Below are 25,863 nucleotides of genomic sequence, written 5' to 3' on the forward strand. Positions count from 1 at the left end.
TAGTCGTTAAAGTAACGCCTCAGTAGTTCATGGAAGACTTGACGGCGGTTCACGTTGGCGTAACAAAAAACAGGGGGAGTTACAATTCGTAAGCAGAGGTCCCTAAAAATTTATTCCCTGACGAGAGACCTAAAATGTTGGCTTTACCGAACATTGAATGCAGATAACGTTTAAGAATCTCAGCGGCTGTTACTTGTAAAAACTTAATTTCATATTAATTACAAAGCGTGAACTTGCAAAGTTCTGTCGCGGCCGCAGTTAAATTTTAAAAGTACTCTATGAGAAGACTTTAAAGAATCTGTGATCAACATCAATGGAGAGTATTATGTACACGCGCCATGAATAAAACAAAGGTTGCTACTAAAATAATAGTTTATTTACAGTTTAATGAAAAAATTACCATTTTTTGTTACGATTTTTTCATCACTTCTGTTTTCAAAAATATTAAAAGCTATTTCTAAAATACTATTTACAAATAGCTTTAGTTTTAAATAAAGGTATTTTATTTAGCTTAGGCAGGTAATGCACTAGCGATTTTTTTAATTAAAAAACGTGTAACATTCATAGAAATATTAACGCCGTTGACGGGACTACGCGAGCCTACGCGCCCGCGACCCGGCGCCGACAGAGACGAACAGAGAGGGTACCCACACGTCACGAGACATAATTTAATCCTCAAAACACAAGTATCAAACTGATTCGTTATATAAAAACAAACAAATAACTTACTATACAAAATTAAAAATACCACTGAAAAACTCGGACTTTAAACTCGTTACAGTTTTAATCTAAATTTTGCAAGTCTTCTTCGATCAGTCACCTCACACCGTCGCCGAGGAACAGATCTGGTTCCTCCTCGAGGAGTAGGTTCTGGTTGTTGCTGTTCTCCTCGTTGCCGGCTTCAGAGTTATTGTCTTTGTTTGGGTCGTTGTCTATTTTATATAGTATGTCGTGACACAATGGACACCGGTCTTGTACGTAGAGCCACTTCCTGAGGCATACGCCGTGGAAGTAATGGTTGCAGCGCGTGATCTTGGCGGAGTGCATCTCTTGATAGCATATAGCGCAGACGTCGTCCAAACGGTTGAGCTGGTCGGAGGAAGCTTCTCTCAATGAGTTGATCTTGTTGACAGCGGTTCTCCTCTTCATAAACACCGACCAGCCGGCCCTGGCCTCGCACCAGATGTTGAAGTATGCGTGGATGCACATCATCATGGCTCTGATCACGCCGCCCGACTCGAACAACAAGATCCAAGCTCCGTTGAAGAAGAGGAAAATACCAAAACAGAACTCGATCGTGTTGCCAAAAGCGCGAATGTAGTAGACGTAGTCGTCCAGCTGCTCCCAGAAAGTACTTCTGTACGCGTCTATTAGAAACAGCGAGTAGATCATGAGGCTAACCACAACTTTGACTATGACTTCTATGCTAAAGGCGCTTACAGCTAAGAGCCAAGTGGAGATGGAATGCTGGGACCACAAATACACGAGAAGCGAGATCGGGAAAATGATGAGGAAGGCGCAGACGCCCAGCGCGCGGACGTGTCGATGTGTGCTCGGGTTATGCGACGCGCTTAGAGACATTAGCATCGGGTTCACAATGTTGTGCAAAAAGTGCAGCAGAGCTGTGAAAAGTAAGCAGAAGTTCCGGCAGAGTCTTATGAACCTTTTTTCCGGGTTTAATGACGTCAATCCCGTCTGCAGTGCGAGTATATAGAATAGTATTGCAGACACTGTGCCTATGCTTTTGTCTTCCTCCTCGTCAGTCAACAGGATCCACTGGAAGAAGTTGCCGATGTAGTGGCAGAAGAACGATATGACTGAGGTCATGCCTAAAACTGCCGTTATTGTCTCGCATCCTGTAACAAGTAACGACTTTGCCATGGAGGCGAGAGATTGGAAAGCGAGTAACGTGGATACTTTCAATATTTCCTCAGCGTCGTCGTCGTAGTTGTCCATGAGGAGCATGATCGCATGTTCGGCCACTCTTAGCACCCAAAACACTCTCAAGACGCACGGTACGTTCAGCCGCATCCATTCTGTCTCGACCAATGCGGACAGTCCATAGTTACTGACAAACAGTCTACCGTGCTGGTAGCCCGTGTAGATCACTTGTACGATAGTGTAGGCAGACGTCCAGGTAACGTATTTGATGAGAAAGAGCGGCAAAAGCGAGGAGAACACCGGCGAATGATGCAAAAGATTAGGCGGTACCGGCAACATGGCTAATAACGATGGCGCCATAAAACTAATGGGCAGTAGCTTTTGTATCGTCTGATTGCGAGGTCCCAGGTGCACATTCTTAAACAGGAATGCGAGACCGAATTGTATAACAAAGTTTTGAATGACTAGGACGCCGGGGCCGTCGAGATCAAGTAAGTTCTTTAAGTTTAAGTTGAGGATGTCTTCCAGTATGCTAGTGGAGGGTTGCGGCGAGGCCAGCGCTTGTATCTGCTTGATCGCCCACACGTTCGTCCAGTAGGAGACGAACATGATGGCCAGGGAGATGAGGTACAGGTACACGATGATGAGATGCTTCGTGTACAGCACGAACACGCAGAGCGACGACATACATCCTGGAAAAAGAGAAAACACCATTTTAATATTCACACTACATTAAAATTTATTTACATGTACAAACACAGTTTTATTCAGTCTTTATTTTAAAAGTTATCTTCACTGTTTAAACGCGATATGCAAATGTATTTTTCATTGCCACTGTACTAAACTATACAGCACTAAAATTTATTTAATTTGCCCTTGTTTAACCCAGTTTCTTTAGAAATAATACCTTATACTTCTTGGATACAGGTTGATTGGAAATAATTGTAAAAGTTATATAAAGATGAACGTATCGCTCATTTGTCCGAAAAAAAGCTATATATTCACCTCTTTGAAACTTATATTACCTACTCCTAATCATGCTGAAATATGGTACATTAATTTACTTTTTTCATTTGATTGCGACATGCCAGTAATTTCTAGCAGTTCAAACTCTGCAGAGACATAGTAAAGTATTCATTTGAACTTTATAAACATTTTCTCACTGTGTTATTATTACATCATGGGTTATTTCTGAAACTACTTTGTTTTTTTGGTAGAAAATACCGTATCCGATAAAAAAGTATAATAAAATTGTCATTTAAAAGTCTCGCTCATTAGAAAGACACGTTTTTAAGTTGATAGGACTGTCTTTAACATTTGCCTAGCGTATCTTTTTCAAAAGTTGTAATATCATTTGGCTCGCCCAAACCATTTCAAAGGATGTTTGGTATCAAACTCGTCAAGTCTCTATTGTTCGATATCATACTGACGATTCTTCGCGACTTTTTGCCAAAAACTCTGCTGATATCGTTCCGCAACCACCGTATTTCCAAAATTTGGCTCTTGACTTTTAGCGGGTACGTCGTTTTGACACGTTTTAGATAAAAACCGTAACAAATAAGGTCTTGATTGCTTTACCGGAAAATAACTATTCCTATTGTTTCGAGGACTGGAAAAAGCTTTAACAAAAATGCGTTTTATCGGACGGAGATTACTTTGAAGAAGATTAAATTGATTTGGAAAAATAAAAAAAGAATTTGCATTTTACAAACAAATCCGCCTTATTACAGACAGCAAATAATTATACTTTCATCTCTTAGGAAATTTTACATCTATTTCCATTAATATATGTACCTATATTATAACCAGCGTGTCTCACGAATTTAGATCAAGATGTTCTTAACCCATTTGCATCATAAGCATACATTCACAGTTTTTTACACTCATCAATCCCTTCCGTCAGCATATAATATATTTTGTTGACATATTATTATTTAGATTCAAATAATAATTTTAAATAAGAGCACAGGTCAATTACCCAAGTAAAAATTGTTAATTCGTCACTTTAAATTTGTTGCACTGTGTGCATCTTGGGTTCTGATATTATTTAGCGATATTATTTATAGTTCAAAACAACTATTAAGCAAAATAGAATACAAGCTGAAACGAGAAATTGTTTGCTTGTGTTAAAAATGATCTTTTTATATTCCTTTGCATATGTCAATTCTCTTCTTATGACAAACACATGTGATTTTGATGATTGATTGTAAGCAGATAAAAACATAAATGAATAATTAAATACCTATACAAGATTTGTATGATTTTTAACTGTGTTTTACTTTCTTTCGGTTTAATTGTATTATTTTCAGGCAAGAGTAGCGATGGACATCCACTCGCAATGTGTACAGTTGCTATCTGAAATCGCTGAACACAGACATATAGTGTTCTTGAGTTCTATAAACTTGTCTTCAGGTATGAGTCTGCTTGTCTACTATACCTCTAGCAATAATTCCCTTTCCCTTGAAATATTTACGACAGAGTTTAAATTTCATTACTTAATGCTTGCTTAAACAAACCATTTCTGATTTTCAAAGTATCTTATGTAACTTAGTAAGTTATACACACAAGTAATATAAACCCTTCGGTGCTTCGCAAACATCTAAATCATTTTATAATAATTGAAGTTCCAATTTCATCTTTTCAGATAATATAAAATTATGTTATTGTTAATTTACATTATATAGCCCAGTGGTAGAGGATATACTTGAGATCAGAGGTCGCGAATTCGATCCCTGGGATACTATAACATATAATTTACATTATGTGCTTTAACTATATATAATTGCCATTACTAACTGACAAGTTTCCAAAAGATATTTAACAGTATAATCTGCGTACTATAATACCACACTGCGATCGCCAATTTGCCTGCAAAGCTGGCTATTATGGGATATCTCTCCATAGACATCTTTGGGAGAGGTATTTGCTTTGCAATTGGGGCTACTTTAAGCAGCAGGGCGCCTGGAATTCGCAACCTCTTATAAGGTAGTGAAACAAGACGGTTTTCAGGACGCTATGTACTGGTATTTCACCGGAATGGAAGCCGAGCTCTTAGATCGTTTGGGCGGACTCTCCATAGAGGGAATAAGTTTTAGAGCGCCCAGAAGTGGACCTCATCTTAGGCTGTCACTCGTCAATAAAATTCGCTTACCATTCCGACAGAAGGGCGCCAGAAAGAGTAAATTATTTATGTATTACACATTTTTATTATAAAAACTTTAAAGTATTGTAAGACGTGACAAACGTCTTCAATGTTGTTCGTTGTTCAATGTTTTTCTGTCAAGGTTTTACCGACATAAATTAACGTTAATTAACAAATTTTATTTGCTGCTAAAATAAACAATTAAACAAAAGCGTATTCATGATTTTAATTATCGTTCAAGTTAATTTAAAACTAACTCAAAACAATGGCTGACGTTTAAAAATATTTTTTTTCTTCTCGTAAATCTAAACAAAAATCGCAGTACGTACGATTAACAAAAAGTATTGCGATAAGAGAATTGCTTTATCCCTTTCGAAGCGGAGCGTCTAAAAATGAATTACTCTCTCAGCCATTGATCCACGATAGGAGCAATATTGATGTTTTTGGTTTGTATTTGTTGATTTGACGAAATCTGCACAGGGAGCTCATGCAGCTGTCGCGTTGGTAACCAACAAATTAATGACCATGATCATGAAATTATTGAGAAGACAATGTAAAACAAATGTACGACGAGAGAAAGCATCTTCAGCTTTTCGCAGCGAAAGGGTTAAATATAGTTTTTCACCTATAACCCGTGCTTAGTAGCCTAATTCCAAATTCAAAAGCGTGGTTTGAAAAAGTATTTAAATATATAAGTAAATTGACAATACATCTTTATGTATCAGTAAATAAAATACTAAATAGGTCGATGAGTCAAGTTCAGTAAAACCGTCATGGCGTAGCGTCGCTCTAAGCTTCCGCCATTCGAACATGTCATCTTCAAGTCGTCACAATGAAAAATACTAAAGGTGATTGGTAATAAGTGTGAAAGCTTTAAAGGGGTCTGCTACCTTATAAGAGGTTGCTAATATTTGGTACATCCTTTCAAAATCCAGTGGTTTCGGAAATAATATTTAATGTAATGATACTACAGTGGGATAAAGTGTTTTTAAAATTCGGATTACTATATTATTAACCCATTCCATGGCATGTGGGGTGTATACGACCCCCGCTGTACTTTCCGCGTACAGGCCATCTGCAATTCTCATTGAAAAACAAAGGTTTCTTAAACAAATGAATTGTAGGCTTGAATATGGATATCTGCACATCGCGCATGCACGTTTGTAATGCTTATTAAGATTTATAACTTTTTCCCTTTAATTATGGCTTTGCAGAATTGAAAAAGAGTAAAGCGTACGTCTTAAACGACTTTTTTAATTTTTAATATGTGTGTCGCATACGCTCTACGTGGCCTCAATGGAAAAAATCTTAAAAATTGTCGTGGCACGAAAAGTGTTAAAATTAATTATTATGACTGCAGACTACATCCCCGCCCCAACAGAATAAAATGATAATTCCTTAAAGTCAGAAAAAGCAACTTTTTAGTACGCGTATTCACTTTATCAGTGCAGTTAGTACTGGCCGAAATTCAGTCTACGTTCTGCGCAGGGGAGGCTTCATAAATTTCATTTAAAATTTCCTCTTAAACGAAGTCCGGGAGGTCTGACCATCGTTGTCATTTCAGACGCAGGGCGACCTTCCACAGCTGGACATAGGTCTCTCCCATAAATTTCCAATGGCGTTTTTATGGCCGCGTATTTGGGGCCTCTCGTTCAACTCCGTAAATGTTGGAAGGGACGTTATAATTCTTCGGATTTATTTTACTTTACCTTTCATGCTTCCTTTAATTCTTAACACTTCATACACACATCTCCTCTTATCCTTCTCCACGATTCTCTTAATGTCACAGATACAATATATTTCTTATTTGTCCAAAAGCGGCTGGAAACTGATTAAATTAAACGTCTTCCGACTTAACAAGATCATCTATCCACCATGAATATGGACGTCATACTCTGCGCTTGCTGTGGCCTTCACTTCTGAACCTGAAACATCTGTTAGATACTTCTTTGAAAAGAGGATTGAAGATTCACGTCGATCAAACCTCTATTTTTATAGTCCTGTAAATCGATAAAAACCGATTCGGTAAGCTTTTTCCGATTATTTATATTGATGAACGCTCATGAATTATATGAAGCACGCAACCGGTTTGCTTATAATGTTAAATTTATTCATTGATGTGATGTAATTTTTTTGACACTGACATAGTGAAGTAAAACTAGACTAGTGACACCGCCACGAATTCACAGTATGTTTCAGACAATAATTATATAATTTACTGCTGCTTCTTCTGTTAAATTTCTTATGTCGGTGTTTGGCATTGATTGGTCACTACGGTCTTGGATTTGGCAACCAACAGTTCCTCGGCCAATATTTCACCAAATTCATATTGAACGAATTCTTCTTTTTAGCCGATAGACGACTATTACGAGGCAAAGGCCTTTCCTAAAGATCACCACATGCCTAATATTGCGCTGCCCGCAGCTAGCGACTATCAGTTCACCTATTGTCCACCCACACCCTATCAAAGGACTATGTAATCGTAATGCAAATTTTTTGTAAGAGATATAAACACCACGATAGTATCTAACTAGACCACTCATAGTTAACTCACTCGGTGTTTGGCACTAATCGGTGTAACATTACTCCTGAGGATGCCCCGTGAAGGGGTGAAACACGTGTTGAATGATTTAACGGTGGTAGTTGCGTAATTCGCATTGTTTACCGCACGCGCATTTATCAGCGGGCTGGCGGGCGGTGCACTTTATTGCACGACTACTGCTACATAGCGGAAGTAGCTATATATTAGTCCTTTTCTTACTTCTTTTGTTAAATACTTCCGTCCGTAAACCAAAACATTTTAAAAAAAGCTGGATGTATAAAAAAAATTCGTCACTGCTTTCCGGTTTAATAGATACATAGTCTTCTGGTAATTAGTTGCAATAAGACAATAGGATTACTTCTATAACGTTGTCGTAGTGATAAGAGTCTCGTGACAGTATTTGATTTACTTAACACGTTTTCTAATGTTCAAGACAACTCATTTGTCATCTTTAAACACTCTCGTTAAATTAACAATATCTATTATTATCCACTAGTTTCGTTTATTGTAATAATTGTGTATATATTGAAAATGATAGAAGAGACCAATTTAAATTAAAAATCGAACTGACGTTCCCCAGTCTAAACTCCAACTTAAAGCTACTACGGTTTCAACTACGTTTCGAATCCACTACAAACTTAGCGATCACAAAAAAATCGCTAAGTTCACATATAAATATGATCGATTCAGCCCATAGACGACACAGCTCAAAAATATAGGTATGATAGACGCTATTATATGTAATACAGTTTTCTGGAATATAAATTAAAGAGTAACAGATAAACAATAAAAGAAAAGAAAACGATCTTCTACGTATCACCTTTAAGTTATATACCAGGGGTGGTCAAACTGCGGCTCTTTGAACGATTATTTTTGGCTCCGATTGATTGTCGAATTATTTCAATATTTAAATTTATATAACCTATGTCACCTCCTGGGAAATAAAAACAAACTACCGGTGTGAATAATTATTATTATTATTCCACCATAAAATTAGCGAAATTCAAACACCGATCATTATTAACTATCCGGCATCTTAAGTATTATTAGGAGTGCCATTATATCTAACTTCAATTCACATGTTTCGTACTTTTGTTTGAATAATTTTAATAAATATGATTTTCGTAAAAAAACATTCTTTTGTGCTTTAAATGTGCATTTAATTGCGGTTCGCAAAAAATTTCAAATTTCAAAAAAGATTGACCACCCGTGGTTCTGCATGTTGTATACTTTGTACTATATGTAACTGGAGTCATTAATTAAACACACTCTAAACATATTCTACACCAGAGTTCCCCAAACTTTTTTGTATCGTAGACCCCTTGCCATGTTTTTCCCTAGACCCCCTACTTACCTGATATTTATTTCCTATAAATTTCTAACTGTAGTGAAGTTTAGTGTTAAAAACTTAAAGTATAAACACATGTTAATTTATACATTTATTAATTGAATTTAAATTAAAAATACTCAAAATAAAATTTTGTATCTACTATATCAAATAAACCAATCTATTATATCAACATCCTACAACTTTATAAACATGTATAATATTTTTTTTTACTTCATATGTACTTTTATAAATAATGTAAATGTTTTGATATTATAAGATAGTATGATGTAAGTAAATAAGTACTATCAGTGTATGTGTTGAGATCCACTATCGTGGACCCCCAAATTTTTTTTCACTGACGTAGACCCCTTGCAGGTTGTCATAGGCCCCTAGGGGTCGATATAGACCACTTTGGGAATCACTGTTCTACACGCACCAAACGTGTATACATTCCGTTCACATTGTCAATAGACAATCATCGGCTGAGCAGTAGCAGTCACAGGACTAAAACTAGCGATCGTATACAGTCAATCTTATACAGTTCACAACTTACATTCACAACGTACATTAATTATATAGGATTGAAACTGCTCGCGAACTAGTTTTCAGAGGATGAACAGCAGCGACCTCTGCGTACAATATCATATTTCGATCACCCCTCACCTCCTTGACAAGTGTGGCGATCATAAGATCTCCCCATAAATATCTTTGAGGCAGGTCTATGTTTGCAGCGAGCTTCTATGGGCTGAAATGACGAAGACGATACACTATTAATATAATACTCTGTCCTCTGTTGTTTTCCTTCTTTTACGTCCACATTCGTCATTTTAAATTTGAATTGATAATGATGTATACTTCGCAATTGGCGTAGTTTATCGACTAATGTTTAAATTTTGTTACGTATCAATATGCCAGGTGTGAAGGACCTTGGAATAAATAAATAGTTTTCAATTCACTAATAATAATGTTTGTTATTACCCATGTCCCGATTCCTGAACGTTACGAAAGTTACCATTATTGAATATAGACAATACCTATTCAATATTCGTACGATAATTGATAACAAACTAGTATTTATTTAAACAATTCCCTTCCCGTGTTTGCCAAATTTACTTAACTTCAAGGTTTGCATGACGGTGAGTTTTCGCGTCGGTATGTTTCCATTAGGTAGGTAAGTAATTTGTATTACATATTTTTTTTTATTAATGGCCCCCGCTATTGGGGGGCCTCTCGTACCCCTATCTTTGGTGGAACAGGGACTTTATGGGCAATTTTATTTATTCACATAATTATTTTTTTATTTTCATTCTCTACTTTCATACTTCACATAATCTTTCATTCTATTCTTTTATGCCACAATTCTGCTTTCTTTCCCTTTTTGCTCTGTTTACCTTTCTTTCATCCTCTTTTCATTTTACATTTTCTTAATGTCTATTTTTATTGTATCACATTTTTATCTATTTTATATCACAGTTTTATATTATTTTATTTTTTAACTTGTCTTGTTAGTTTTTATTTGTTGTCTATGCCTAACTTTTATTTCTTTCTATTGCATATTGTGTGATTCTTTTGCAATAAGAGAGGAATTCTTCCCTGGTATCCTTTCCGCTTATCAGGGAGGCTATTGACTCCTCCCTGATTTCAATGCCAGACCGGCACTCGAAGCCGATGTATTGCATATTTGTGCCTTCTCAGGGCACTTCCCCCCGGGCTCTTGCCTATCCCCGCTGCTTTTCTCGCTATACACCAGCGATATACCCATCGACCCGAAGGTCAAACTAGGCCTCTTCGCGGACGACACAGCGCTCTTCGCCACGGGCAAACACGCAGCCACCCAAACACGCCACCTCCAACGCGCAACCAATCGATTAAGCGTATAGGCCCTGCATTAGTTCCATGAACGTCATATTTTTCTTTCGTTACAACCTTTTCTATGTAAAATTTTTAAATTCGTTAAATATCTTCATTAGACTAACTCATTTTGGCAAAAAAAAAATCAATAAAAAGTTCACCTACTTATTTCCTTTTTTTAAAAAGCAACCTTTTTAAGGGCATGTAAACCAGACAGTTACAAATAGTACAGCCAGAGATATTTTATTACAAATTTATATATACTAGAGATCAGCTTGCTGCGGCTGGCCCGCGATCCCATGCTGAGTTAGTTTATAAACCACACAAACACACACACATATATATTTTTTCTATTTTGATTAGTTAAATAAATATAACTGTATCGTGTGCAATAAATACGAGTATATTATTTTTTGCGAAAAGACTTTTCCCTGACCCAATATGATTATCAGACCATTGCGCAGGAGCTTTGGCTACCTCGTGCTCCTATATGAAAGAGCAACAAGATAGAAGATCCCCTCACAGGCTAATTAATAGTTATGTTTAGCCTAGGATCGTCTGAACATCAACTCTAGCACGCTTCGCTGTCGCACTGCGTGTGTTTAAAGCAGTGTACAAACCGGTGGGTTTGCATCAGAGACCCAGCGGTGGACCAGACCGTGGTGCACGTGCTGTCCCGTGTATAGAAAGGTTTAGAGTGGAATTGGGTAAAATCAATACTCATCTAATAGATTCAGGCGTTACCTCGCGGTAGTCCATCCCAACTAAGAAAGGGACTAAGATATAGCTACTTCCGCTATGCAGCAGTAGTCAACTAGTTCACTCGGTGTTTGGCACTGGTTTGAAATACGTGTTGATTGATTTAATGGTGGTAGTTGTGTAATTCGCATCGTTTACCGCATGCGCATTTATCAGCGGGCAGGCGGGCGGTGCACTTCATTGCACGACTATTGCTGCATAGCGGAAGTAGCTATACATTACTCCCTTTCTTAGTTAAGATCATTACTTGCGACAGCATCGCTTCCTTTTTAGAAGAGAGTCGCCACACTTTTTTGCGGTTTTGTATTAGTTGTAAATAAGTAATGTAATTAAGCGTAACAAAATCGAGTAAGGAGAAGACGTTGTACTATATTGGAACAAACGTTTTATATAGAAAATGAGGTATATATATATATATATATATATATATATATATATATATATACACACACATATATATATATATATATATATATATATATAATTGAATGAAATAAGAAAAAAATATAAAATTTAAGGTATTAAAAATAAAATTAGTTAATTGGAAATGTAAATAATTAAAATTTCTAAAAATGTTGTGATGCGTGGGAGCAAATGCGTAAATGTAATATATAAAGTAAAATATAAAGGATAAAAGAAGATAGAGAAAAATGTGAAGAATGAGAGGGGGGGGGGGTTAAAATAGGAAAGTTTGTAAAATAATCATTGTAAAATATATCCCTGTCCTAAAAATAAGATAGAGGTACCAGGAGGCCTCCAATAACAGAGGTCATGAAAAAACCGGTGAGTTTACATCATGAACTTTTCAGCCCTAGTACGTTTATTGGGCGTCACAGGCTTTTCCCGTATATTTCCTAAACACAGATCGGGAGTCGCCTGCATCCTGCGTCTTCGGATACCTTAACGATGTCTCATCTTCGTAAAGAACTCCAGCTCCACTCCAAAATCTTAAGACCCAAAAGTGGTCATTTACGTAGCCCAATTAATATATTATAATTATAATAAAAGGTCATAAACTACTGTATTGGGTATATAACCTGCAATTAGTAGTGAATGTAATAAATAATTAAATAAATAAAAAAAATTCCGATATCGCAAACATCAAACAACGAAATTCAAACTATGTTTTTGATTAATGCGTGCAGCGATGTCATTTTGTACGTATCCTACTAGTACTAGTGCGATCCGCATCCAACATTTTTTGTTTAATTTTAAACAGTCACGCCAACAACAGTACACAAAAGTTTACATTAGTTTTACATAACATAGTAAAAAATTAAATATTTTTACTAATTTCAGGCATTACCTTCTCGCTGCCTGCTTTCCACTCTATTGTGGACAGCCATGTGGCTTTTATTTCTACTTTATCTTATATACTAATAATTCCATGTTTGATAAGTTACTAAATTTAAAATTCGACGCAGTTTTTGTTTTTGTCACCTTGATACAAACAATGATATTTCTCATTAGCACAATTAGATTAGTAACGACGCATATCGAACGCCTTCTTCCTTCCTTGCCTCATAAGGTGCTGATAAGGCGGACTCAATGGAAATATTGTTTGAAAATAAAAACGCAATGCCAATTTTTACGAATTTTAAATAATAGTAAGTATTAAATCGTCTGTACAATATTATTAAGTTGTAACAATTTACGGGTAGTAGTAACGAGTTAGTATTTTAACAATTTAAAAAGAAATTTCTTCATTTAAATATATGTTTATAAGCACTGTTGAACAGAAACGAATAATATATACTTTTCAATAGTCCAGCTGATTGGACAGAAGACTTTGTTAAGTTCATCCGAAAAAGCTGGATGCAGCCCATTTCCTATTCATCTCATTGAAGATAAATGGTGGAGGCCTAAGTCTAAAAGTGAAGATGTTTTGCGGCTAAAACGATGATAACATGGAATTGTAAATACTTCTCTATTCTTTCTTATTTCTGCTTTGAGGTCCCTATCTTAAATTAGCCATCATCTATCTTTTCAGAAAAGGTCCGCCTACCTGTCCTATTGGATATCTATGATGGCTTACATTCATCAGAGGTCGTCATATGGCTGAAGCAATGATGATGAACACTCAAGTACAATAAACAGACACGAGTAACATATTTTGAAAACCTCTATCGAATTAGGCGCAAAAAATATAATAAATTCCAGCAACCTTTCGCCGCATAACTGTACTATCGAGCTAAAATGAACTTTATAAGCCGAATGAAGGAGTTTAATTCGCCATAAGGTATACGAATAATATATTTATCGATGGCAATGTACTCGCGAAACCGGTACGAACAGACTGTTCACGTTGTGACACTTGCATTGCGACAGCCCTGCGCCCTGTGGACAGAAATTTGAGCGAGAGCGCTAAACATCGACAAGGTTTCATACATCAATACTTCTACAAAAACCATCCAGGAATTACTTACGAATTTATTATATTACAACATCACCCAGAGAACTACGCCCGTAACGTCGCTGCGAGTTTGGATCAGGAAGATCCAAGGTCACAGATATAGCTCGAAGAATTCGCAGTGGACGGGGCCACATCGCTCGTGAAACTAACGGCCGTAGGGACCGAAGGTTTTAGTGGCGACCACGAGTCTGTAGCTTGGTAAGTTCAACTTCGAGAAAGAGATCACTCGGATCTCATTCGGGTAGCTCCGAAATCTCTTCTCGTCCAAAATACCATAACGTCTGTAAATGAAGGTCTTTGACCATGTGTGTCGCCATTGATGACATACGGATTTGAGACTTGGTTACTTACGATGAATGAAATTACTACAAAAATATATTTCTTAACTTTTAATTATAATCACATTATTATTCTCAGTTTAAACTGGGTTTTATAAGAATGCTCAAGGTCACCCAGAGAAATGGTGAGGACTATGCTCGGACTCGCTGCGAGATCGCATCAGAATGAGGGGATATGTAGAAGAAGCGAGGTCATCGGCGTAGTTCGAAGAATTGCTCGTCTGGAGTAGCGGTGGGCGGAGCACATCGCTCGTGCATCCTTTGGGACCTGAAAGTTTTAGTGGCAACCACGAGTAGACTAGATAGAGTCACTAGATAGAAACTAGCAGTGCAAGAGGAGTTCTCATGACGATCTTTGTGGAGGCCTGTTTTCCAGTTGGCGTCGCAAATCTCAGTCCTTACCGTTGGGCCCACAGCTCACTGCTCAATATGGGCGTACTTCCCACTATACATATTTTCCCACTATGTGTACAATACACATACACGCACACACACACCGGTTCAGCCGTTTGTGACACTTCCTGCAGGAATTGCTTACCAAGTCGAATTCGGGTCTTTGATTATTAATGATATTTTATCAAATTAATTCTCTCTAATAATACGTTATATTATTTGTACAATTGCTAAAATTACAATACGTCGATATCGTCTCACAATAGTGTGAAGTAAAAACCATCCTCTTCTAAGCATATTTTAAAAATAATATCGTATACACAACACGACAAAGCAAAATTGATTTTGGTTATAAATCATTAAATGATTTATTTCATATTTCATAAATTTTATGACGTTGACTTATGGAAATTATTTAGATTGTTTATAAAAGCAAATGTCCATCTTCAATATGACCTCTGTGAACGATTAATCATTTAAAATTCTGGTTTTATGATATTAAACTTTAAAGAATTTTATATACTAACATACTTTTTATCTTCTATTTCTTATATTTCCATACTATGGTTGCGTGTGAGAAATTGCCTTGTGCGATAAGATCGCCCATTATACACGTGTACAATGAAAAATATTTAATTAATAAAATAAACACAGAGGGCATGTCCCATAAATAAAGGTCAAGCCGAAGACAGGAAGTACTGGCAGTGATTAAAATAAGTTTTTCACAGATAATAGGAATGAGCCTGCAATACGAAAAGTGCTAGAGCAACTATTGATCTGTAAAACTTGTGGAGGGGGCAATCATAAAAATTATATAATTTTTTGATTACTGTTTTTTTTCTAGTTACAAAGATTGCATTTCATATGAAACTGAATGTTCGTCAACTTAAAAAATAGATATTACAAAGTTTGATTACCATTCTAATAAAAATAAAATAATGCATAAGGTAAACTATGTAATTATAAATCCCGACAGTTTAGGAAATTATTTGCAGTCAAATGCAAACGTGACAAAAGATTACTTTTTTTCGGGATAGCTATATAAAGAAGTGGGGGCAGGAATACTATTAAAAAATATATCCAATATATAAAACTCTCGTGTCACGGTGTGCGTGATTGAACTCCCCCGAAACGGCTCGACCGATTTTCGTGAATCTTAGTGCGCATATCAGCCAGGATGGAGAATCGGACATCTATTTATCCCCCAAAATGTTAAGGGTGGTCCACCCCAATTTTTTTTTATTTTTAGACAAAATTTTTTGTTTTTATTTTTCTATGATACAGCATACAAAAATACATACAACCCTAAATTTTCATTTTTAATTTTTTTGCAATACAACGTTTGCGGGATCAGCTAGTATATAATATATATAGATGGATCTAGGACATAGATAAGGACCGGTCACCGTCGGTGATTCATGGGGGAGGCTTGTCGTTTTGCAGTGGTCGTCTATCAGCTGACCTGATGATGCATTACGTGATGTTCATTCTATACATATTTATAATAATCTCAACTTTACTTCTTTTTCCTTCACTTTTATATTACCGCGCGTAATTCAATACTCCTATTTCATCATTCTCATTTGTCGACGTAGTTATTTCAGCTCATATACGACCACTGCAATGGTATAATATAATCGCCATGCTTAACAGGCGGGTTGGCGATCACACGCAGAGGACGCTACTGGCCATCCTCTAGAAACTTGTCTATGACCAATGGCTATTCTATATAATTAATAAACAAAGTGAATTATATAAGATATTTTCTCGAGATACGAATCCGCGACCCACGATCACAGGTCTTAGTCCTCTACCGCTGAACTGCGACTGCACAAACTATATACTTACAATTTTTACCACAACAAACCTAACCGTGCTATGTTGAAACAAAAAAAAAAACGTATAAATATTAACAACAGTATATATAAATAATTTAAACAAAAATGTATTATTTTTATAAATTTTTTGATATCGGCCTACGTATGACAAGCGTATCATCACCGGATGTCGAGCTGACGTTGATATATGGGACATTTAAAGGCTTTCAGTTTTAAACTCAAGGCATTGTTTAACACTCAATACACAATAGTGGAAAAGTAGATCCAAAAAAATGTTCGGAACAGTTGACCGTGGAATTTTATATTAATATTTAACGGGTTTTACCAGTATTTTGTTGAGTTTTTTTTAACTTGATGTCCTTCAAAACTGTGAATAATTAGTATTAACATACGAGTTGATATGTCAACATAATTAAAAAAAATGCGATAATATAATATACTTGTATATCTACAAGATCGAATTGGGAATGACCGATATAGCCCAGCGAAGTAGCTAGTTGAAGTACCAGTAGTAACATATTACAGATAGAGACTTTAGTCTTTAGAGTGGAGATCACGTATCGGCAAGCGCAGCATAAGAGTTCCAGTTTAAAATGAGCAACTGTTGAGTTAGCTGGCTCTTGTCAGCGGCATACTGATCTTTTTATGTTAAAATAATTGACGAATTTTTGGGATTCTTGAGAAGGTTTTACCTCGATCCGATAGGTTGTTACAGAACAGTGATTCCTAAAGTGATCTATATCGACCCCTAGAGGTCTATGACAATCTGCAAGGGGTCTACGACAGCGAAAAAAAATTTGGGGGTCCATGAAATGAAAATGGGGGTCCACGATAGTGGATCTCAACACATACACTGATAGTACCTATTTACTTACATCATACTATCTTAAAATATCAAAACATTTACATTATTTATAAAAGTACCTATGAAGTAAAAAATTATTAATATGTTACGTATATTTTACATAACAGATACAAAATTTTATTTTGAGTAGTGTTAATTTAAATTCAATTAATAAATGTATAAACTAACATGTGCTTTTACTTTAAGTTTTTAACACTAAACTTCACTACAGTTAGAAATTTACAGGAAATCAATATCAGATAAGTAGGGGGTCTACCCAACACGGAAAAACCTGGCAAGGGGTCTACGACACAAAAAAGTTTGGGGAACTCTGCTATAGAAGTACAAACACTACTACTAATTCCGAAAGGGGACGATCTATAGAGTGCATAGGAGTGGGAACCTCGGCTTCAACACTCGAAAAATCAACATTTTCAGGCTTCAAAACACTCCAAAACTTGAATTGAAAAAAATTAAAGAATTTTTAAACGCTAAAAGTTACTGCAATCTAGATGACTTTATAGCATACATGTGAAATGATATATTCCCTTCCTAATTTTTTCAATGTTTGTGTAATATGTAACTATATTCTATTAATAATATAGTGTCATTGAGATTCTTACGTCTGTTCTTCTTATGTATTCTCATCTGAAAAGGTTTTACTCAACTTGACGTCAATAAATAATGTCCATCCAACCTATGTTAAATAAGGAATTTTGGAATTTTAATTTTGATTTGCCCAAAATTTAATATATTTTGAGGCTTTGGTTCATATTTACGACCACATGATAACGGTGGTCATCTTCATAATTTACCAGACGCAAAAGATTACGCATGGATTTTTGTATTTGAATATAATGTTAGCGTAAATTCAACTAAAAATAAACCGCGATGAGTCAATGTATGAATTACAGTTTAATATCATACAATATTAGCATATAGCAACGCTAATTAAAAACAAGTTGGAAATAGCGGTATTTTTTCCCCGAGGCATTAAAATAATTTTTACGTAATTCACGAGCGGTCATTGGCGACACGTTGCAACAGCAACCTCCATCCGGCCTTGTATTTCCATAGGTCAACATATTATTTGCCTTTTAAATTTAAACCGATGTTTTATTGTGTTTTAAATAATAATTTCTCATCTAAACGTTTCCGCTGTCGTACCCTTGGTTTGTACTGTACAAGGGCAGATGTGAAGGCTCTAACGCTAGTTTACTTTGAATTAAATACATCTGAGCAAAAACATTAAAAATTGCACCAACTGAAACCAAATGAGGGCAATGCCGCCTCCGTACCACGATATACAATAACAACGTAAAGTAATTTTGTCCGCCGCTCGTTTTTCTCGCTATTTACATTACATCGCGTCTCGTGGTAGGTGGTAGGGTAACTAACTAAAAAGTAAAGAAAATGTTTCGATTTCATTGTACATTTGTATTAGACGCGCAACGGATTTAGTTTTATATTATCTATACTGTAATTTTAGTCTAATATACATTCGAAAAAGATTTATTTACATTTAAATTATTAATAAAACATTTTTATTGATATGTTTAGATACTAATTTCTGAGTTTGTAAATAGATTGAAGATAATTTATTGTCATAAAGATATATGATTATAGGGAGTTCCGCAGACGAACGAAAGTACCGGATATACATAGCAGCAGGTGCCCGCTGGGGCCTTAAGGTTCTATACTGGAGACCACGGATCGTCCGGAGTAGCATAAGAGGTCTACATACAAAAAGAACATAAGATCTTGTTTAAGTCGTCGGAGGGCGTTTTCAACGGGTCCTATTGAAAATCTATTGAGAAAGCATATGTCCAGCAGAGAACATTTTATGGTTCAAATGATGATGTCAGTTTTAAATCGATGCAGACATCTCCCTGCGGTACGAGAATAAGTAAAAATAAATTAATATTCGTACGACTGTTAGATTTTAACCGCAAACTTTTTATGTCACTCCGGAAGTTGTAGCATAATTAAAAATAATATCTTCTTATTTCAAATTGAATTGTTCCGGTAACTTGTCATCCTACCGGAAATCAAGGCGGGCAAGAGACATTTAAAACATTGCAATTATCAGTCTTTCAAGGTGTCGTTGACATCTATTTGATCTTGTCAGTATTACAAATTGCCAAACTTAGCTCAAACTTCAGCGCAACGTTAGGTAACATTAATAAAGTGTATAAGACAAATCGGAGACGCAATTTGTCATCGCCGATAAGCTACATGTATGAACACATTTGTTACAAGTCTATTGTCTTACTTATACAGCCTTGGTCAAAACTATCAGACGGCCCCATAAAACATGCACCTCAAAATTAAAAAACTACAACAAAATTAAAAAACTACAAACTTACTTAACCAATTATTTATCAGTTTAACAATAATTAGAGGTAATAATAAAATGCCATTTCAAACGATATATAAGGACCTATAAAACATTTGTCTCGCAAAATGTGAAAAATTATATTATTGCAAAATTAATACAATATGTATGGAAGCCTCGAGTCGATTCCCGTGCTTGGACGCTGTTGAGTGTTATTTATTTCTGAAGTAAAAACGGTTTGTGATACGAATTGACGATACTAGATGACAAATGAACAGTACCCTGCTATTTCTACTTTAAGTAGAAATAGCAAGAGCAGTGAAAGTTTTGAAATGTACTGTACATTCAACAAGGTTTTGTTTTTATCAGCCCTCTCGTTCCACCATCTTGTTTTGTTTTCTAACCCATAAATAAGTTAGGGGTACGAGAGGTCTCCAAATAACGGGGGACATTATATAAAAAAAAAACCGCGGAATATGCAAATGCCATTTGGACAGCAGCGAGAGTCCGTACCAAAGAAAAAAACATTCTGTCACCCAGAGATCAATGGAGAGAGCTGTGCTCGAAGAATTGCTCGTTTTAATTAATATCGTGCAATCGACGGCCGTTGGGTCCGAAAGAATCGCAAGTGGTGATCACGAGCTGGTAGCCGCGGCGTAAGCAACCTCCCAGTTGGTGGAACGACGACATAATTACGGTATAATCGTAGCGATCTTTGGGAGAAAGTCTAGGTCTTGCAGCTAGTATCCATCGGCATATTGAAAACTCCTTTCAAACTATTTCAAGTATCATAAAATTAAAGCGAAAAGTAATTCATAATTCTTGCAAACTATTTATACGAAAACCGGTGTTATATCTGACTTGTAGTTAAAGTTTGCCAATCACCGCTTGTAACTTCTGGCGTTTTACAAACCGTACACACAGGTAATATAAAAAAATGATCTCCCAATCCAGTAAAGTTTTCAACTAGCAATAATCGCAACTCGGATTAACCTCATTGGTTAAGATATTGCCTCTGCGCAAAGTTAGGGCTCCGTTCCGTGATCTCGTTTCCTTTGAAGCTGCAAAAGCGGCAAGGCTAACAGCAAAAACTTCACATGAGATAATAGACAATAGACAATCCGGTAAAGCATATGTGGCGGCCAGTGCCAACGCTCACGTGGAAGCCTTTGAACTTCGATACCATAAAAGAAGTCCTAATTCCAAAAAAAAAAAAAGAAATTCACAACTTATTTCTCAGTGGTAATTACTTAAGTATGAGTTTCACTAAATAACTACGACCCTGTATTGTAAACGATGTTATAATTAACTTTACAAAACTTGAATATATTGTTCGATTTAAAAATAATCGAGTCCATTTCGAACGATTCACAAACATAAATTGATTACATCGTGTTTAACCTTCTTCAAAATTTAAAAAAAAAATAAAGTCACGACCAACAGTGCCGACGCACGAACAATTCGCGTAGATAAGACAACTGGGGCGAGTACTGTAAATGCGCATAAATTAAAACGCTATTGGACGCCTGCAAATATATTAAAGTAATGCTTTTGGGGTAATACGTTTGACATTAAAATATCTAATTTACAATTGAGGACACCTTTGGTTTCTTTTATAAATATAATCCATAGTTAAAACGCAACGATATATAGATGTGTGGTCAATTGGCTATGGAAGCTGGTTAGGTATTTAACTAATTAGCGATATCCCAGTGGAAGAGGACTGAGACTTGCGAATGTAGGTCGCGGGTTCGAAACCCGGGATACAATCTTATAACTTACATTTGTGCATTAATTATAAAGGATTGGTACTGCTCACAAACAAATTCCCAGGTAATGGGCAGCTGCGTGCTTTGCGTACTATAATACTACACTGCGATCGCTAACCCGGCTACCAAGTGTGGCGAAAATGGTATAGATCCGCCATAGATATTTTTGGGGGGTGGTAGTGGGATACGACTTCACTTCCATCCTTCTTCACTTTTCTCTGTCCATAGCACCCTACATTACTCTTTGGATATCTTCCTTCTCATAAGGCGCACAATGAGCTATCACCGGCAACACACTCTGATTAGACTTTCGTATTCATGCAATGGGGTACTGATAACAACTAAAACAGACTAAATGAGCTGTTCTAACATCCGTTAATTAACCACTTATATTGCAGAACTTACCTTTTTAAATAAATCACAATTCAGGGGCCCCATTGCAGATTTGCTAAGATTCTTAGCCTGGCTCAAGAAAACTTGTCATATCGATTATACCGCATACAATAATTATACAAGGTATTACATATATATCGCACGTATTAGAGCTTTAAAAATATAGCTCATTGTCAATAAAAAAGTTCTTTAAGGTATTTTCAAATTCCCAATCACCTGTATAAAATGATCACTCTAAAATATGTTACATTAATTTATGTTCTGTATTGGAATGTGACAGAATAACTTCAAGCAGTACAATATCAAAAGGGACAGATAATAAACAATAATTATTATTTTAATACGAAATAATCTGAATTTTGTTAACGTTTTTATTTCTGACACTATTATCGTCGTTTCGGACTTTGGATGCGCACTGAAAAATATAAGCTTACCCCAAAGATGTGGGGGATTTACCATAATCGCAACACTTGACAGGCAATTTTAAATGCAGAGTAAACTACTTAAGAATGTCTCTCGTGAATAAAATCCGGGACCTACGATCGCAAATCTCAGTCCTCTACCGCTGGCTGGCGAGAAAGCTAATCAAATATTCACACTTTTAAAAGTCAATCACCCATTATGTCATACGGTATCTTGCTTTTGGCCAGTGCTACTAACGTCGATTACATTTCTATGCTCCAGAAACTGTGCAACAAGGATGTCACTGAGAAATAAATTAAAATATACTAACAAACACTACATTCGGAATATATTTACGATAACCTAATGTATGGATATAAAACACCAATGTAAATTTAGGACAAATAGTGGTCTTCATCAATGTAATCTAAGGAATAATTAACTTGCTGTACCAGCAAATAGGCTTTATAAAGTGTTTCACTCTTTAGTAGATCAATGTATACGACTTTATAAAAAAACCGCGGTAATTTATCTCTTTGTAAATTGAAGAAATTTAGCACAAGTACAAGCTCTGCCAAAAATCATATTACTATATTTAAGAGTAAATTCACGATAAAGATTTTTGGAAATATCTTCAAAAAAAAATTACAAACCCCATTGATTTTCATGGTAGTTAATTTCAGTAGGATGCGCGTTACGAACTAACGTAAACTTAATTTTAAACTGACGGTTATAATGATTTCATACAATAAAGCAATCACCCTGTATAACTGTGCTGATTGTCTTAATGTTTACATATTTTGATTATAACAAGTAGCGCCAAAGTAACGTCATAATGTGAATGTTGCTTGTTGACAACTAATTCTCTATACATCTACATCATAAATGTCAAAGCGCAGTGTTGTTTGGCGCCATTTGTAAAAATTAAGTCACGTTCACATTATCACATTACTTTTGCGCCACCTGTTTCTACCTCAAAAAAAGGATGCGTAGTGATGAGTTTGCAATTTCATGGTGATTATCAATACTCACCTATCAATGTTCATTCATAATATTATTATAAAATTTCAACATTTTCAATTAATTCAATATTACAAATCTGCTTCTTGTAAATAATTTTGTACTAAATATAATGCAACAACATCTATTAGGTGAACCAGAAAGTAATGTCGCTTTCTTAAGTTAAATTCACATGACTACATTTTTAACAAGTTCCTAATTGTAATCAACAATATATTCATCTTCGTTATCAACAACCTTTTGCCGCCTAGTATAAAAATTTTCAATGCCGGAACGGTAAAAATCAATCGGATTTTCTGTAAAATATGCCGACCGAAACGACGTTTCGTTCCGTTTCCCCTAAAAGAATAAATTTTCAACAAGAAAACTTGTTCCACAGTCAATAAAATATAACTTATAATATTGGACAATTAAATTACACAGGAAACAAATTGATTTACCATCAGATAAAAACAAATTATAGAGGCGAAAATTCCGCCTAATTTCTTTTGCAAAGTATTAAACAACTTCTCAAGGTTGGTTATTATTATTGAGACATAAAATATTGATGTTATTTTTATGCATTCATTTGTTATCAGACAAAATAAATCTGCTAATCAATTAATTATTTCATTCAAAATATGAACATCTGTTCCTTAAACAACAGAATCCTAACATTACCCCATAGTAAGCAATACCATGCTTGATACAAATATTTTGAATAGGTCAAATACCTAACAAATAGCTTCTTGAATATATTGATTATAGTGAATGTTATATCTAAAAGATATATTTTGAGACTTGTTATTGATCAGTTTTAGGTCATCCGCAACAGCCTATGAGTCAAAAGTTATAAAGAAATAAATAGATTTACATAACATTTTAACTAAAATTTTGTAAGCAGTGTTGGGTTGACAGGAAAACAATGCCTACAATGTATTAAGTCCACCATTACATAACTTGTAAAGTGTAATAAGTAAATAAATATATAATATAATACTTTCCATAAAACACATAACTTAAACGTTACTCAAAACTAATGGGCAGTCGTAGCTTTTCTCAAATCATAGTATCACATGTACTGCTGAAATGCCAACAGTGCCATTTTACCGAACTTATACTAAGATATATAAAGTTCCACCTGGAGTTCACCATCAATATTTGAGTTGATAATATACTTTCAGGAGTATGGCCAGTAAAAACAAACATATTTAAAGTTTTGTAATAAGGACCGGTCTATCTCTGCTCTCTAAATGGCATTTGCATGTTCCACAGGTGCGAAGCTGCAGGACACAGAGGGCACCTAGCCGAAGACCTATCTAAACCTAAGAATCATTCTCACTAACAGGCATGAAAATTGCCTATTGATGTGAATTGATGCATTAAACTTGTGCTGTCTGCATCCAATGGCGTTCTACGACCTTAACTTTGTTGTCAGTCTAATTAGTGGAAGGCCTATCTGCGATGCTTCTACAGGTCCTCTATGTCTGTGCCCTGCTCACTGCTACTTTAGATGGAAAATTCTTCGAGCTATGTTCCTAGTTACTTAATAACAGTATTATTTATGTTTTTTTATCAATTGACTACTCATGATTAACCTCTCCATTATATGCAATGAATTTTGTTTTCATTAAAATATAAAGGTTATCATTGTGACTAAACAAAATTTGCTAAATAAAGATAGGACAGAATGTGACTAGAAAAACAATGTACAATTCAATGAAAGAAAATTATTCACAAGTATCAACACAATTAATTTATTGAATGCCTTGTACATCTAGAATGTTTTAATGCATATGGAATAATGTATAACTTCAATTGTCTTTTTTTTTAAACAAAGTATATTACCATGGGTTAGTTATATTTGTTGTAAGAAGACAATTCAACACAATACTTTCAGACAAAAAAAATTTCTTGATCTTAAATGTCAGATTCATTATTGTGTCAACCGATAGACACCCATTGCAAGGCATAGGCCTCTCTCAAAGAATACTACAATTACTGATCATGCAATGCATGCATCCAGTAACTTTTCACAACCTTGACTATGTGGTTGTTACACATAGTGTGCCTATCCACACTGTGTCTTCTGTCTCATCGTAGCTACTCAAGAACTTCCTTGGTACTGTTTACCAAATAATGTTAGATATTAATGTAGTTACGGTAGATTACCTTATCTGAATGTATACAATTTAATCAGTACATATCTATTTCCAAATTATCATAAATAAATGATAAAACTAGTTGATGTGTTTTTTAAAATCTCTCTGATCTTGCCAAAGATTACACTTACCTGGCATACATTCCACTCATTATTTCAAATCTGATTACATTTTTTCTAAAACATTGTAGATTTATTTATTTATATTATAAATAATATTCATATAAAATACATAAAGTTTATATTAGGCTTATATAGCTTAGTATAAAATTATATATGTTTGCACACTGTAGACATACACAGTCCTGGCAATAATTAGGTTAAGGTAATTACATAAACATATCTAAATGTTAAAATCTGAACGAAAAACAATATTAAACACTTTAAATAATTATGAGAACACAGGAACAATCAATTGTATGTTAAATTATTTGAAGCCACGATTTTAGACTTTCATTATAAGAAAATAGAAA

At 35.3% G+C, this 25,863-nt stretch overlaps 1 protein-coding gene and 1 non-coding gene across 2 annotated transcripts in view; both read right to left on the minus strand.

The window, feature by feature from the left end:
- Positions 1-366: 366 nt before the first annotated feature.
- The window catches only part of Trc8 (TRC8 ring finger protein), a 28,359-nt gene continuing 2,862 nt past the window's right edge, over positions 367-25,863 (minus strand). The window contains exon 2 of the mRNA XM_068769333.1: positions 367-2,573. Coding sequence (XP_068625434.1) covers positions 817-2,573 — 1,757 coding nt within the window. The 3' untranslated portion in view covers positions 367-816. The remainder of the gene's footprint in view (positions 2,574-25,863) is intronic.
- Positions 20,582-20,693, minus strand: LOC137926091 (U4 spliceosomal RNA). Its single transcript, XR_011107692.1, has one exon. It is a non-coding gene; the product is annotated as a U4 spliceosomal RNA (small nuclear RNA).

Source organism: Battus philenor, unplaced genomic scaffold (genome assembly GCF_028537555.1).
Source record: "Battus philenor isolate CCGP_79_NKW_IND1 unplaced genomic scaffold, ilBatPhil1.0.hap1 SCAF_28, whole genome shotgun sequence".
Taxonomy (NCBI): Eukaryota; Metazoa; Arthropoda; class Insecta; order Lepidoptera; family Papilionidae; genus Battus; species Battus philenor.